Source organism: Phocoena sinus, chromosome 3, assembly GCF_008692025.1.
Source record: "Phocoena sinus isolate mPhoSin1 chromosome 3, mPhoSin1.pri, whole genome shotgun sequence".
Lineage (NCBI taxonomy): Eukaryota > Metazoa > Chordata > Mammalia > Artiodactyla > Phocoenidae > Phocoena > Phocoena sinus.
In genome coordinates, this window is record NC_045765.1 from 120,094,737 (window position 1) to 120,111,935 (window position 17,199).

Consider the following 17,199-nt stretch of genomic DNA (forward strand, 5'->3'; position numbering starts at 1 on the left):
AGAGGCACAGAAAGGTTGCATTCCTTGGCCAAGGTCACACATCTACTAAGTGGTAAAGCCCAGATGGCAATCCAGGCAGCCTGGCTCTGGAGCCCACACTCTTAAACATAACTCTAAACTGCCTATAGTAATTAAATTCTAAGTCAAGTGCTTGTAAAACATGATCACAATTTAGAAAAGGCCACTGAAGTACACTGTCTCTCCAGGCAAGGGGAAAGGGCTGACCCAAGGTCTGTTCCATCCATAAAATTCTCCAGTTTCAGGATTCATTTTCAGAAGCAAGGCTCTCAAAAGTCGATTAAAATGTAGAGAGGTCCTATGGACACGACCTAATATAAACCCATGATATTTCACCTAGTGTCAATTCTAAAAGCCCATCCAATGAAATATTTAGGCTCACACCTTCACCAGCTACAGATCATTTCCCTGGGCTCTTTAGGCAACCAGACCATTTGGAGATGAGGAGGGGAGCGGGAGAAGGCAAGCAGAGAAACCCTTACAGTTTTATGTGATAAGTGCTTTGGTTCAGATACGCACAATTCAAAGGAGAATTGGCATGAGGATGGGGAGAGACATCAGGGAAGGTTTCCTGGAAGAGGAAGTGCACATGCTAAAATACAGACAGGGACTGGCCAGGAGGAAAGAAGGGAGGTGCATAGAGAGGTGTTTTCTTTCCAGAATAAGGTAGGACATGAGACTAGGAATCTAGTGTCCTTTGGGGAATGGTAGGTAGTTCACTACTGCCCAAGTTATTTTGCCGAACTTTAGAAGCACTTTAAGATGAGAAACCCCTGGACTCTCCATCAAGTGAATCTGTCAAGGGGACAGATGTTCCAGCAAATGGGGAAAACGCAGACATTTCTTAACAACATTTTGATCAGAGCTATGTAAAATGGGGGACAAAATGATATGACTGGTTCATATTATTTATCAGGCTAAAACTTATCACTGCTTGTGTCTAGGAACCAAAATAGAAAAAGAAAAAAAAAAAAAAGAGCAAATGACACTTATACAAACAAGCAAGGAAAGAAACATACTTAAATAAGCACCTATATAAGCTAATTGGGGGGGGGCATCTATAATGAAAGAAAAACAAATAGGTCTCATGCAATGAAGAGATTTCACAGGAGTTCTAGAAGAAGCATCCATTCTTGCCAAAAAAATGATAAATGTATACCCCTGTTTTCTTGAGGATATATCCATCTATGGCATACTGAAGCCCAGTTATTACTTAGTGAATGCAGAATTCTACAGTGCAAACAGTAATGTAGTATCTAGGATTCTTAGATGGTTAGGATATACACCATCAGGAGAACAATTCAAGTTTTAGTGGTGGATCATCTTGGATAGGAAGGTAGAGAGACAAAGAAAAACAAGTGAAAGAAAGAAGAAACAGAAATTAGGGCTCTAAGGAAGCCAACTTGAAGAAGAAATAGGGCTTAGAATGACTATCAGTCCCACTATGAGGTGAGGATTACCAAAACTTAAGCGAGAGCTTTATGCCTTTTCATACATTTGTAAAAATGCTCTCTGCTACTCAGCACCCGTTCTTTAAGTGTTTCCTTTAAATGGAGGTGGATGTGCCATGAACAATAAAACAAAGTAGTTAGTATATCACAAATAGCTACGGTGGACCTGCCACATGGTTCTACTCTTAAAAGAGAGAAAATAAGGCCCGCGTACTGCAAAAAATAAATAAATAAATAAATAAAAATAAAAGAGAGAAAATAGCAGTGTCAAATCACAAAGAAAAGATCTCATAATCCCTTGAGCCATTATTAACATCTAGTCAGTGAATCTAACAAATATAAAGACTTATTTCCTTATGGCTAAAATACCTGAAGGTTAGAGGCTTTCTACCTGAGAGACTTCCTAAGTAAAAACGCATCACTTGATGGGGTCTTTGAAGGCTCCCCATCTACCTCACGCAGACATTCTTCTCACTAAAAGATAGATGGTGGCAATCCTGGTGATCTTCTAGGGTTCAAATTAAGTCAGAAATCATTCTATCACTTATACCCATGAGCTTCCAGGTCTTCATGTGGTCCTTTGCCTCCCTGACTATTCTAGAAACATCATGTTAAGAAGAAACATCACTGTCCAAGTCACACTGCTCACTTTATCTACCACGCCCCACCCCATTCCACGATGGACATAATTCTACTATGCGTTGAAGCTTGCCCAACCAAAACCTTCCAGAACCTGCAGCCCATATCATTCCTCTAAGTCTAGGAACACACTGCAAACTATCCAGTCCGTAATCATCTTCCACTTTGCTCTCTAATTTCTCAGAAGCCTTATTTCAACTATCTTGGAAGTTCCTTAAAAAGCAAGAGCATGTGTGACATCTTTTCTATATAGGTTTTAACACCAGCTGTATAATAGGAACTCCATTAATAATCAATTAACTGCTTAATGAGAATAATGAAGAATACACTGATTCAGAATCCAGTACCACAGATTGATACTGTGTGTACCAATGAACAAGGAATAAGTATAATTACCAATACTGCTCATTGATACTGTGGGTACCAATGAACAAGGAATAAGTATAATTACCAATACTGCTCATTCTTAACTAAACACCCAGGTATTCTAGAAAAATAAGGTAAGAAAGACACTGAAGTATGTTAGCTTTCCCAGAGCCACAATAACCAGGAATTTCCTGGTTAAATAATAATTGGTGGTTAAATAATAATTTTTCGTTTCTCCCAAGAAAGGAAATGTTACATCCCAATACCTTCCCTCCCACAAACCACTGTCTAATTACTACGGGTTTCTTGGTTTCGGAACTGCAGAATTCTTTTGACACATTAAGATAGCAAATAGGCAAGTGCTGTAATTTTACCACAGGGGCAAAAGGACAGCAGAAAGGACAAGCTGTGTCACACCAGGAGTCCACCAGAGCGGCACACCAAGGGACAAATCCATGATGACAGCTGTGACTGCTTCACCACCTTTATCTCCGCCATGTCCCCAGACACACAACCCGATCAAATCCTTGACAGCCCAATGGTTCAACTAGGCTGAGCTCCAGGAAGCAGAACAGAAGCTTCAGAAACTATCAAAAGTTGGAATTAAGACCGCCTGGAGAGAGTTCCCTGATGGCCTAGTGCCTAGGATTCCGGGCTTTCACTGCCGTGGCCCAAGTTCAATCCCTGGTCGGGGAACTGAGATCCTGCAAGCCGCTCAGTGTGGCCAAAAAAAAAGACCTCCACAACATTTCTTAATAAACCACCATTACCTAAGTACAAAACAGTACATACCAGGCACTGCCCTTGGTGCTAAAGATACAGGGAGGATAAGACAGCTGAAGTGCCAGCACTCTCCACTCTCTGGATCATTTCATAACGCTTGGTAAACAGGTTGGCCAGGTCCGAAATATTAATAGGTATACCAGTTGGGTAAGTGGGTAGTAAGTGAAACCTAATTTCTCTCTCTCTCCTTCTTTCTCTCACACACACACACACACACACACACACACACACACACACACACACACACAGTACTGCTATTATAAATCTGTTTTGCTCCCCTCTGTGATGGTAAGCAATTAAAAGTGAGCCTGCATTTCCTCTCTGTAAACCCATAGGATATTTATGGATGCCATTCATCTCACTGACTCTCAAATGCCTTTGGTAACAAGAAGTCCACACTTGACCAGTCTGTCCAGGCACACCCACACAGACAGCCGCAGGCACCCCGTCCTTCCCAGGAAGGACAACACGTACATATGGTAATGAATTTTTTTTTAACCTCTGCAAAATATAAAGAAGAGCAAACTGGGACTGAAAGGTTTAAGCAACTACTGGGTGGAATTCCAGTAGTTGAAAAAATTCCAGTAGTTAGAAAAAAACTCTGCCCCGCTCCCCACATAAGTAGTAATTCTCCATCCATTCATAGTCGGAATCACAATGCACTTCACCTGTTTTCTGCTAACTATTCTCATGGCACCCAGGCATGTGTTTAGTAAGGATGCACATTTAGAGTTCCTTTTCACAGAAGCAGTGGCTGGATTATAGCAAAGATTTTACAGAACATTTTTTTTTTTTTTTTTTTTTACTGTACGCGGGCCTCTCACTGTTGTGGGCTCTCCCGTTGTGGAGCACAGGCTCTGGACGTGCAGGCTCAGTAGCCATGGCTCACAGGCCCAGCCGCTCCGCGGCATGTGGGATCTTCCCGGACCGGGGCACGAAGCCGTGTCCCCTGCATCGGCAGGCGGACTCTCAACCACTGCGCCACCAGGGAAGCCCTACAGAACATTTTTAAGCTGAGTTTTGATTAACAGACTCCCACTAAACCAGCTACCCTGTGGATGAGCCCAGGTGAGCCTAGAATGAGATTTATCTTCATGGATTAGGCCTGACCTATAATAATCTGCTCAGGGGTCCCTACTGCTATTTCAGCCCTGAGTTATGAAAAGTCATCCCTTTACTATCAGTAGAACCTAGCTCAGAGGGTAATAACTAGACAGTATTATTCCTGGAATACAAGCACTCCTGAGACTTTGATTATAATGTCCACAGCTGAAGGCACTATTTCACTATTGAGATTACTACTTTCCAGATGAAAAAAGTCCTGATCTGTGGAATAACGCCTTCAGCTACATACACTGTAATCACTCAGCAGTTCTCGCATCCCAAGAGCAATACAGGTTACCAACAGTTGGTATGGTAAGCTGATCTAGGGAATGGAAGGAAGAAGTTATAGGAGAAAGCACAGATAACCCTAATTTCGTATTTGCTTTATCTGGGGTCTTTGCTGTAAGAGCTTGACATGTCTAAAAGCCATATCAACTTCACTAAAAATAAAAACTACATTTAAAAAGAGTAATTATTTTTCACCTGACAAACCAGCAAACTTGGTTTTTGGGTCGGGGGGTGGGGGGCGGCGGTTTGGAATACTGACTGCTGGCCAGAGTGTAGTGAGATGTGATTTCTCAGTATATGGAAGCACAAATTTGTACAGTATTCCTAGAAACAATTCAGCAAGAGTATGGAAAACCTATATAATGCTCATATCCTTTGTCCCAGTAATCCCCTCTGAGAATCTACCGTCAAAAAGCAGTCAGAGGTGAACACAGACTTATTAAAAGCCTGCTCATTACCATTATTTTCAATAGGAGAAACTTGGAAATAACCTAGAAGGGGAAATAGTGTAATAAATTGTGAGAAATCCATACATTGGAGTATTATGCAGCCTTTAAATTGAGCTATGATGGCTAAGGAAAAAAGCTAATTCACAGCTGTATCCTACAACTTTTGTTATGCAATTTATCCAAGGACATTCAAATTGTTCCTACATCAATATTTAACACTCACTCACTCAGAGTTAACTAATTGGACTTCGGCACAGGTTTTTGTTTTTGAGCTATAAGGCTAATGAAGTATTGATATAATATTAAATGACTGCAAATAAAGTCTGCACCCTAAATAAATGCTGACATTATGTCGGTACACTCTGCATGAATTAAAAAGGGAAAATGCACTTTTGCATACATTTAGTGAATTTTCCCTTACTCTTCATCATGCACTTTTGCAAATGGAAAAGATGAATATTCATCAAGGCTCTCTGAATATATTAGTTTAAATAATTTGGTTTTAATATTTATAGTACATCATGAAACATAATTTTTCCATTACAAGAAACGGATACAATGTCAAAAAAGGGCCACTGACGAAACATAAAATTATACCACTTAACTTAATATTAAAAATTGAAAAACAGTATCTGAAAGCACTTCCCCCCTTCAAAATAGTTAACTGCTCTAGAAAAGTAACTTTCAGTTCGTTGGGTTGGTGAATTTAGAGTGAAAGTGAGAAAGAAACTACAAGGTGGTCCACCATCATGCAAAAAACTAAGGACAGAAAGGTTAAACTTCTACTCAAATCAAAGATCTGATTTCCTCCCTTCTGAGAATACCACTCCAGCTAAGCCTAGCTGACAACCCCCAAGAAACAATTTTTCTACCAACCCCAGGAACACCGATGTCAGCACTTCTTGAGTCACAGGCACTGTGCAAAGTAGTGCACAAGAGTTTGCTCATTTATTCCTCACAATAAACTTATGAGGTGGCTACAACCATTAGCCCCACTTCACAGATGAACAAACTGAGGCTCACACAGCTAATAAGTGGTAGAAACTGGAGGTGATCTTTTAAACACTCTGCTTTTCCCCGCTCATTCTCATTGTCCAACTGAATAATTACAGTTTAACTCCTGAACACAGTTTCCAAAGTTAACTACTCTTTGGCTTGAAAAACATCTTCTTGATTAGGCTAAATAATAAAAACCTAAAAGGTGAAATACAGGTTAAAAACAAAAAGATAAACAAGAGTCTGTTCTAGGGCACTTAAAAGGTACGGAAAGGAAATATATTCCTTACACATTCAACAAGCCTTTACTGAGCACCTACTATCTGCCAAGCACTGTTCTAGCTCCCAGGGAAACAGCTGGAAAAACAGAAAAAAATATCTCTGCTCTCAAGAATTTTTCATCAGAATAGTAGGAGATATATAACAAGCAAATTATGCGGTGTATTGGAAGGAGACAAAGTCATTGAGAAAAGTGGGTGAAATGGGGTGTGTGGCATGCAGTGCGGGAAAGACTTTCGAACAGGATGGTCAAGGAAGCCCTCGATAAGAAAGAATGTGACAGGGATGCTGACAAAAATCAAAACAAATGAGGCTCATGATTCAAATCAAACAGAAAACTGGAGAAAAATACTGGAAATGAATTTTCACTGTGCTTCTGCCATCCATCTATTACTCCAAAGTACAAAAGAAGTGAATATTTCTTATAATGGCCACATATACCATTTCTAAACTTTAATCATCAAGGCTTACAACCTTATTTTCCTATGGAAAAATAAGTTACCCCTGGTCCTGTTTTGCCTCCTGAAATTTCCATCTTTCTTGCCAGAAAGCAGCATCTATACAAATCCCCTGCTTTTGACGACTATGACTTCTTTGATAAACTACCCATGTGTGCGGGGAGGGACAGAAAGATGGAGGAAGCAAATGGGGAAATGAGTTTTCCCCTCTTCAGATTAATGTATACACAGTATACATCTGACACTTCATCAGCACCCCCCGCTGGTGTCCCAGCAGGCGGACACTGGCTGAGCATGTATTCTGCCAGCTACCAGGCTACTTAGGATGAATTGGCAATGTGCCATTTATCAGAAATGCCCAGTGTGTCTGGGAGACAGAATACAACTACATTTGCCATTGCCAAGGAAAACAAGATACTTCCTCCTAGGAATTAATCTCCTCCTTGAGAAGGTAGTTAGCATTACTTTGAAGTTTGCCTATGGCATTCAAATCACAATAGGTCACGCATTTACTGAAATTCATACCTCCCCAACCACAGGCCTTCATTTATATCTTCCTAACACATGACTACCACTCAGGTGGACGGTCTATACTTTTCTGACATGTTCTGTTGCTGTGCTGAATGTAAAACTGTGCTATGAAGTGTAATCTTGTCCTTTGGGCATAAACCACCTTGATTCTGATTTTACCAATTTTTCCACACTTGAACACATACTTCCCTCTTCAAATAATCAACAAAATACTTAAACCAGTGTGGCTTCATGACTGCTTACAAGCAGGTTAAGGAAATTTCCTTGAAGGTGGACACTGATAATCTCTTTTTTTTTTTTTTTTTTGCGGTACGCGGGCCTCTCACTGTTGTGGCCTCTCCCGTGGCGGAGCACAGGCTCTGGACGCGCAGGCTCAGCGGCCATGGCTCATGGGCCCAGCCGTTCTGCCGCATGTGGGATCTTCCCGGACCGGGGCACGAACCCGTGTCCCCTGCACCAGCAGGCGGACTCTCAACCACTGCGCCACCAGGGAAGCCCGACACTGATAATTTCTTCAGAATTTTGTCACTGTATTTTTTGAGCAGCTGATATGGAACTAAACGGGATTCGGCCCACTACATGGACTTTGAGGCTAATCACGATTGTAAGATGCACACTGGAGAGCAAAACCAAAAAGGCTTTAGATGGATGGTCTTATTAGATGGTCCACTACAGCATACAGAATCACATCATCACTCTCGCCTTGCAAGTAAAGCAATCTGTCACTTTTCACTAATGATTATCCATTCCGTCAACATTATTTACTGAATGCCTCCTACATATAAGGTGTGGTGTTAGGAACAGCGAGGAGTAGAAAGTCAGATCAGACAGGAATTCTGCCCTCAAGGAGCTTGCAGTCTAGCAGGGGGATATTAGGCATAAACACAAAGAACTAAAACAAAGGCGGACCTTTGATAAATGCTAAGAAGAGTCAGGAGGAAGGTCAACTTACAGCTCTAAGATGGGGGCAACAAGGATGAGGATAGTGGCCAGGAGAGAAGATTAGAGTGAAGCCTGTTCTACCATACAATGCACCTCCAGAAACATCACACTTATTTAGAAGACAAGAAAAAGGCGGGGGGTGGGGTGGGAAGAAAAAGTTCTACTAGATGTACATTAACGCCCCTTCAGCACCATTCTCCGTCAAATCTGTTAGTTGTAATCAGCAGGGATAATTTAGATGTAATCCAATCCAAGAAACATAGATTAACTTGAATGGTTCTGCAAAGGATACCCAAAGCAGGGAAAGTCATGAAAGTGTACTGAGTGACATATTGAAATAAGTGATATGGCAGAGAAACCTGAGCAGATTGCTGCCGAACAATGAGGAAATGAAGACTGTGCTCTGTCTGGCAGCTCTCCTACGGCTTCTGCTGCGCATATTACGACAGAAGGTTGGGGACAGAAGACATGGTCAGACAGCCCGCAAATAAGTTTTCTTTAGACTGCAATTAGGAAGTAAGGAAACCTCTGAAGAAAAGATATGATGAGGGTTACACTTTAAACCTTCACTGTCTAGTAGTAAATGGTTAGTCACAGTCTGGCTTCTGTGCCCAAGCTTACCCATAACATGTTAATAACAGAAGTACTAATATTGCTAACATTTGAGACTGGTTAGGTGCCAGGTACTATTTTAAGTTTGCTCTCTACGGTATTTTAGCATTTTCTCTAGTTTTTCTCCTAAACACTATAAAAACTCACACGGCAAATAAGGTGGTAAGTTAAGTGACTCTTTGATGTCACTGGACCGATTTTAGGGGGTACTCTCATGTTTTCTATTAGTAGTTCTCCTCATTTTTGTATCACATTCCCAAATATCTTAGGTCACCTGACATGTGTTTTATCAATGAATCAATCAGTTTCTACATCTGAGCACATAACTACCAGTATTAGGTACATTACTTTGTAACAATGTTGTTTTAATTAGAATGATTTACCTGGCAATAAACATACAGGATTACTATTTACGTGTTAAGAGTAACATTGCAGTGGCCCCCAAAGCACTTCTGTTTAAAAAAAAAAAAAATCACTGATTGTAAGGAATTTTCCTCTTTCCTTAAAAAGTAGATGCTTACAGTAAAATAAGCTTTTAATAAAATTTCCCAAGAAGAAAAAGTAACTTTGAACTTGAGGATGGGATGGAGGAAAATGCTAAAATGCATCACTTTAACTGTACCTTTAAAAATAAGTCCCAAAAGTTTCATGGGAAGGAAAAGATAAATTTTAGTTTAAAGATCATAGTCAATTTTGAAGGCATAAAATATCCTCAAAGAAACTTTTTTAGGTTTAATTACTCAGTATCAGAATCTTTATAATTCTGAAACTAGAAACAGGGAATTCCAAGGTTGAATTCCAGAGACTGGAATAGGTCTTTTCATCTTGCAGTTTGCAGATGAGCTGATAAAATCTGAGAAACTAAGCAACTGTTCAAGTTTATACAGCTACTTAATGAAAAAAGCAGGATTAGAGGTTAGACCTAAATCAAATCTCTCTATATTATTGAATGATTCCCAAATATCCCACATAATTTACTACCAATGCATAAAATTATAAGGCACCATAATGCACTGACATATATTATTTGTATCACCATCAGTAAAAGACATTTAAAAATCTATTCCATTACCATACAACCCTACCACCGATGCAAAAGTAACCTCTATAGGGGCTTCCCTGGTGGCGCAGTGGTCAAGAATCCGCCTGCCAATGCAGGGGACACAGGTTTGATCCCTGGTCTGGGAAGATCCCACATGCTGCAGAGCAACTAAGCCCGTGCACCACAACTACTGAGCCCGCGCTCTAGAGCCCGTGAGCCACAACTACTGAGCCCGCGTTCCACAACTACTGAAGGCTGCATGCCTAGAGCCTGTGCTCTGCAACGAGAGAAGCCACTGCAATGAGAAGCCCGCACACTGCAACAAAGAGTAGCCCCGGCTCGCCGCAACTAGAGAAAGTCTGCATGCAGCAACGAAGACCCAACGCGCCAAAAATAAATTAAATAAATAAATTTATTTTAAAAAAACAAAAAAGTAACCTGTATAGACTTCTAGGCTCTGCCAAAGGTTAAAGCTGAAAAGTAATGGGCCCACTGGAAAACAAAATTCTAGTAAGTATCATGGTTAAAAATAAAAGTCTACGTTACTTCTTTTAAAAAAAGGAATGTAGGAGTCCATGCTGCTAATAAATGCACAAATATTTATGCCATGTGCCAACCTGTAGATGTGGAGAGAGTGCTAGAGATGGAATAATGACCATTTTCAATGATTCTAGAAAAGAAGGACCCAGGCAATAATCACCAATGAATATGAAATCTATAGGAGATTTTTGATGAGGAGAAACATGTTTGCGTGGCCTCAAAGTATCTCCCCCACCCCCAAAGGCTTATCGATTTAAGAGAAAAGTTCTAACTACAGTGGAGAAACCGGCCAACCCCTTGACTGGGTGAAAAAAAATCGCATCATAACGAGGGGCAGATGGACATACATCATGCACCTGCCCACGGCATGACCTGAAGGGACACGACATCACCAATGTCACATTCTGGCCTGGAATGCAAAACCCGCAGCCCACCATGAGAAAACATTAGACATACCAGACACTGTAATATGAGAAATATTCCACTAAAAAATGAGGTGGCAGTGTTGCATAGTCTTCAAAAATGACGATGTCATAAAAGGCAAAGAAACGCTGTGGAGTGGTTCCAGAGTAGAGGATAATTAAATGGCATCCATGACCCTAGACTGGATCCTCTACTGGAGGAGGAAAAATACTATAAGCGACATTATTGGGCCAAATGATAAAAATAAAATACAGATGGCAGAGTAGATAAAAGACTTCTTTCATGCATAAATTTAATGAAGTTGATAACTGTGATAACAAAAGGCCATGATATAGATAACCTACTCTCAAAGAGTTCAAAAAAATTACGTGTGTATACGTGTGTGTGTGTATACATATACATATATATACACACACACACACACACACACACACAGAGAAAGCAAACAGTACAGCAAATAGGGCAGGAGGTTAATACTTGAAACCCAGGCAAAGGATCAACTGGAGTTGTATGTATTTGTCTTATTCTTGCAAATTCCTATAAGTTTGAAATTATTTTGAAATAAGAAGTTAAAAAAAAAAAGCTTAGGAACATTTTCATTTCTTTTGAGGGAAAAGTTGAGACAGCATTAAGTTTACAGAAATATTCCAACTTAGGTTGGGGGGACTTGGAAAAAATTACCAAGCTGAAAGCAAGGAATTTCACATTGCCAAATCTGTGCTTAACGTTAATGGTAGCTTTAACTTCCTATCTAGAACAATAAACTCAGAACAGTCCCTACGTTGGTGGTGAGATGGAGCAAACCCAACCCACCGCAGACAGAGTCCGAGGACACTCACCAGGCTGGCCGTGAGCAAGGGCGCCGACTGGCCCAGGACCTGGCTGCGCATGCGCACGAGGTTGGACGTCTCTGCAGAGGTTGCCCAGGCCTGCCCCGCCACCGGGTTTGGAAGGAGGTACCTCCCTGTTGGAGTTAAAGAGAAGACAGTATGAGTAGCAGGCAGAATGGCAGTGCTTCCCTAGAAATGGCATCCTTCTTCTATACCACTTCTGCCATACGTTGCAATTACACTGATATATAGCAACCAGAAGCAAATTGTATTAATTAAGTTGGGAGATCTAGTTGCAAGTTCTGACCCCTATTTTCCACATAAACCCAGGTAAACCTCTTCACCTCCAGCATCTGTAGCTTCTTGTTACTGTGCTGAGGATATATATAAGTATACAAAGCATTCTTACCATCGTAGATATAAACATGTGCATTTACAAATGTACTTTTAAAATATCTAATACGGAAAGTGATCTAGCAATCAACTAGAAAAGTGTCTACAAAGATCATGACCAACAAAAGGAAGAGCTGTAAGTCTTTCAAGCTGAAATGGGGCTGGTGCCCCTTTCTCCCAGCTTCTCTCTCTGAAGAACTGGTGTATATCCAACCATGTCCACAGGACATGTGATGGTACCCATTTGCATAAATCAGGACATTAATGTTAGTGTAGGTTCACCGAGCAATTTCCATCAACCTTGAACTCTCATATATATGTGTATATCTTTAAAAGTCAAACAGCTGAACCAACTCACACTGTATTACTTCTTTAGTACATGGATTAGACTAGTTATCCACACATAAGCCTTTAAGTTAGGAGGGACATGAATATTCACATAGTAATGAAGCTCAGTAAAAGCAGAGACCATGTTTGATTTTTATCTGTAGCACAATGACTGGTCATAGTAGGTGCTCCTTAAATATTTGTTGAATGATGAAAGAACAAATGGGTACGTCTCTCCCCCAAAACACGTGAAGACAATGAAAAGACGGCAGGCCACCCGTAGAATCTCATCTACGGGCTGCACGTGTGGGGACTCCGGCTTTGTACCTTCCGGAATCGTGAGGGACTGCAGCACGTGTGGCTGGTGGCCCTGCAGCAGAAGTAACATTCGTGCCCTGGATTCTCCCCAGCAGATCTGTTCCTTGTAAAAGAACCCCCCTCTCTTTCCTCAGGCATGCACTTAACAAGCACCCACTGGTTAATAACTGCTGAAATACATTAACTAGTGTGAAAATTCATATTTTATGGCAAGACAAGAAAAACATAAACATAACAAATTTTCTCTGCCCTTTGGCCTCCTCTGTCCCCTCTACTGTGCACTGTATATCTGCATTATGCATCAACCAAACCTCTCCATCAGCAGGAATACCTGCTCAACCATAAACAGCAACATTCTCCTAGCACCAACAAGACAACTCCTTAAAAGATAACATTCCTTCTGAATCTTGTAAGGGGCTGCAATGACCCATGACCCACTACTCACCTTGTCCTTGCTGATCTGGATTATGCAAACTATCTATATCATTTAATGTACAGACCTCTGTCTCTAGAAATCTACATAACTGTGCTTTGACCTCTAATGGGTAGAACAGTTCTCAGAGCTTTCTGAGAGGCTGTTCCTGGGTTATAGCCCTTAATTTGGCTTGAATAAAGTTTTCCATTTCTTTCTTAGATCAACTGATTAATTTTTTCATTGACACTAGTTTGCTATTAGTCCACAGGCTAATTGGCAGTACAGGAGCTAGGGTCGGCTCCCATCAACTGTCCACGTTAAGAGGTCTAATGCTGGAACTTCCCTGGTGGCACAGTGGTTAAGACTCCATGCTCCCAGTGCAGGGGGCCCAAGTTCCATCCCTGGTCAGGGAACTAGATCTCACGTGCAACTAAGAGTTCGCATGCCACAACTAAGGAGCCTGAGTGTCGCAACTAAGGAGCCCACAAGCTGCAACTAAGACCTGGCACAACCAAATAAATAAATACTTTTTTTAAAAAAAAAGAGGTCTAACACTCTAAGTGCTTTCAAAAATTTGTATTTTATTTTGCCAAAATTGTTCTTTTACTCTCTTATTATATAGTAAAAGCACAGACTCTAGAGAAAACTAGATCTACTTTTGAGATCTTGACCTGTAGCTCAGTGCTATGGGGAACGAAGTGAGTCAACCTCTCTTGGCCTTGGTTTTTCCATCTCTAAAATGGAGACCATACGATTGACTATGTCAAGTTGTTGAGGAGATTAGCGGGTTTTTTAAGTGAAGCACCCAGTACATGTTAGCTATTTAGCCATAACAGCAGTAAAAATGACAAGTATCTTTTTTTTTTTGCTTGGTTTTGGTTTCTCTTCACTCTCAAGTAGTAAATGTAAATATATATATATTTAAAGATCACCTATAATCATACCAGGGAAAACCACAATCAACATTTCAGTAATTTTTCTGCCAGACTTCCTTTCTGTAACCTGTATTTTCTTGCAAAAATGGGATCATACTTACTTTTGTCACCTGCCCACCACAACCCCACATAATAGGTTGTGATATTTTCCCAGCAAATAAATACAGCAAATACCAATTAATTGAAGCATAAATGCTATCACTGAAAACTCAAATATAATGACCCTCTGTGGTTCCAGTCACCATCTTGAACCACTCACATATATTTTTATGTGCAGGATGTATTACATTTAAAGTCTAGAATTTTAAAAATTCTTTTCTTTGCCTTATTTTGAAACATAAACTAAAAGCTGGACTAACAGGTGTTTTGGTAAATCGGTCCCCTTTAGACCCCAAAGCAGGACATTAATAAAGAAGGACAGGAAAACCACAGACTGCATTTAGGAATGCCAACATCAGTAGTACATGAATAAATGATTTCTTTAACATAGAAATAACTCCCACTATTTGAAAAACATTACTTGTTAAAAATATACCAAACTCCAGTCATCAGAATCAATAGGGTTTTCCCCACCTCCACCCCGGTCCCTCCTGTGTCTTTCCCTATATTTTATATTTTATATATTTTTTGGTTCATGTTTCAGAAAAGGCCTGATAGGAGGTATAGAAGCTACATGATGTCAAGATTTACATGATGGAATGAATCTACTCTGGCCTGACCAATGCTCTGCCCCAGATGCTTTGTTTTAAAGAAAACTTGGTGTAGAAACAAAAACACTAGAATTTAATATAATCATGGAAAAATCTGAAGGGCTAACATTTTAATTCATTAAAGAATTCTGAAAAAAAAAAGAATTCTGTAAGTCACTTTTTTTATTCTTTTAGTAGAAAATAATTATTAGACTATAACCCTATAATCCCCCAGAGCTGAAAAAATAGGTATTTATTTCTGTATCCCTAGGACGTGGCATAGTGCCTGTAACTTACTAAGTGCTCAAAAAATGTTTGTTGACTGACATGCAGTTAAAGTACACTATTTGATTAATACCTGATCAAGTCTAAACAGGAACAATAAAACTGAACAGATGATTTTCTTAAATTTCATTTGTAGTATACTATAATAGCTAAAATACATCGAGGACTTACTATATGCCAGGCACTGCAACATCTTACCCATGCTCTTGGGTGCTAAGTAATATTACCTCCACGTTAAAGTCCAGAGAGGTTACATAATTAGACAAGGGCACACAGCTAATAAGTGGGTAAAACCAGGATTCTTACTCTGAAACCCAGATCCCACCACAGGAAAATATTCATCACATATGCTTAGGTGAAAAAACAAGTTATAAGACAGGATAATTCTATATTTTAAAGTAAATAATATGTATTTTGCATACTATTTGAAAAATAATTTTTCAAATAAAAATTATTTTCAGAAAATTGTCTGAAAAGATAGGAAATGGTAGCAGATAGGATTAAATGATATAATGCACTTAAGGCACTCAACCTGGGACATGGAAAGCAGTCAATACACTATGACTCTTCACGTTATCCTGAGAACTTTACAGTTCCATCGATGCATCCCGACCACCACCACCACCACAGCAACGATATAAAACATGGTAATGGGTTCTTAGACCAGATCACAAAAGAAAGAAAGAAAAAAATAATGACTAGGAATAAAATAAAGACTAGTATTTCTCTGTGGGAAGGAAATAGCAAATTCAGAATTGTCGTTATCTCTAGCAGGGAAAATGGGGAATAGGTCCAGGGAGGAGTATTGCTGTAATATTTTATTGTTTAAAAAGTTATCTACAGGAAATAATGGGATCTATTAGTTGAACATAAAAGTTTATAGTATTACGTTTTCACTTGTAGTTTTTTAAATTTTTATTTATTTATTTTTGGCTGCGTTGGGTCTTTGTTGCTTTCTCTAGTTGCGGCAAGCGGGGGCTACTCTTCATTGCGGTGGGCGGGCTTCTCACTGCGGTGGCTTCTCTTGTTGCAGAGCACGGGCTGTAGGCGTGCGGGCTTCAGTAGTTGTGGCACACGGGCTTCAGTAGTTGTGGCTCGTGGGCTCTAGAGCGCAGGCTCAGTGGTTGTGGCACACAGGCTTAGTTGCTCCACAGCATGTGGGATCTTCCCGGACCAGGGATTGAACCTGTGTCCCCTGCACTGGCAGGTGGATTCTTAACTACTTACTGTGCCACTAGGGAAGTCCCTTCACTTGTAGTTTTAATAAATTCAGTATTAATTTTTTTAATATATCTGAAGGATGTGGCAAATATTAAGCTTTGATAAAGCTGGCTGGCAGGTATTTGAGGTTGGGACTAAATTATTCTGCATTAATTTCTGTATGTGATATTATATAATATTGCTTTTAATGATTCCTATCAAAAAAATGTGCTGCATAATCTAACATGGCAAACTAGCCAGGAGCACGTTCCCTCCACTCCTCAAAATGGTAGCTCCTCAGGCCGCATCAGGGAGGGGTCTGGGCTGGGGAAGCACGGAACCAGGGAAGAGGTTCCACGGAGAATGGGAGCAAAAGGGAACCACGAGAATCCTCATCCTGGTCCCAAGATAAAAGTCACAACAGCTGTGACTGGCAGATGCCCCCTTTCTGAAGCCAGTGGGAGGGCAGAACAAAAGCAGGGACAGCCCTGAATAAATCCTCAGTGCAGGCGATCCCTGTGTATGCTAGCATCGTTGCTCGATAAGCCAGGGCATGCTTCAAGTAGGAAGCCAGACACTGGACAGATCCAGAACAAGCACTGGGGGAGGGGACTCAAGGAACCAGAGCCATGTCCCTTCTCTTCTCTCCATAAGCGCCAAACCACACTTTGAACCTTTCAGTTTTGTTAGATCTCACAGAGCACTTTCAAGTAAGCCGAGACCATGGCCAATGGGAAAAGTATGCTGTCTTCTCTGAAATCCCTCAGTCTAACTCGGCCACATACAGTTTTGGTTTTTTTTAAACATCTTTACTGGAGTATAATTGCTTTACAATGTTGTGTTAGTTTCTGTTGTATAACAAGGTGAATCAGCATATATCCCCATA

The 17,199-nt window shown here is 40.4% G+C and overlaps 1 protein-coding gene across 1 annotated transcript in view; it reads right to left on the minus strand.

The window, feature by feature from the left end:
- The window catches only part of MAST4 (microtubule associated serine/threonine kinase family member 4), a 572,191-nt gene that overhangs the window by 358,565 nt on the left and 196,427 nt on the right, over nucleotides 1–17,199 (minus strand). The window contains 1 exon segment of the mRNA XM_032627144.1: nucleotides 11,761–11,885. Coding sequence (XP_032483035.1) covers nucleotides 11,761–11,885 — 125 coding nt within the window.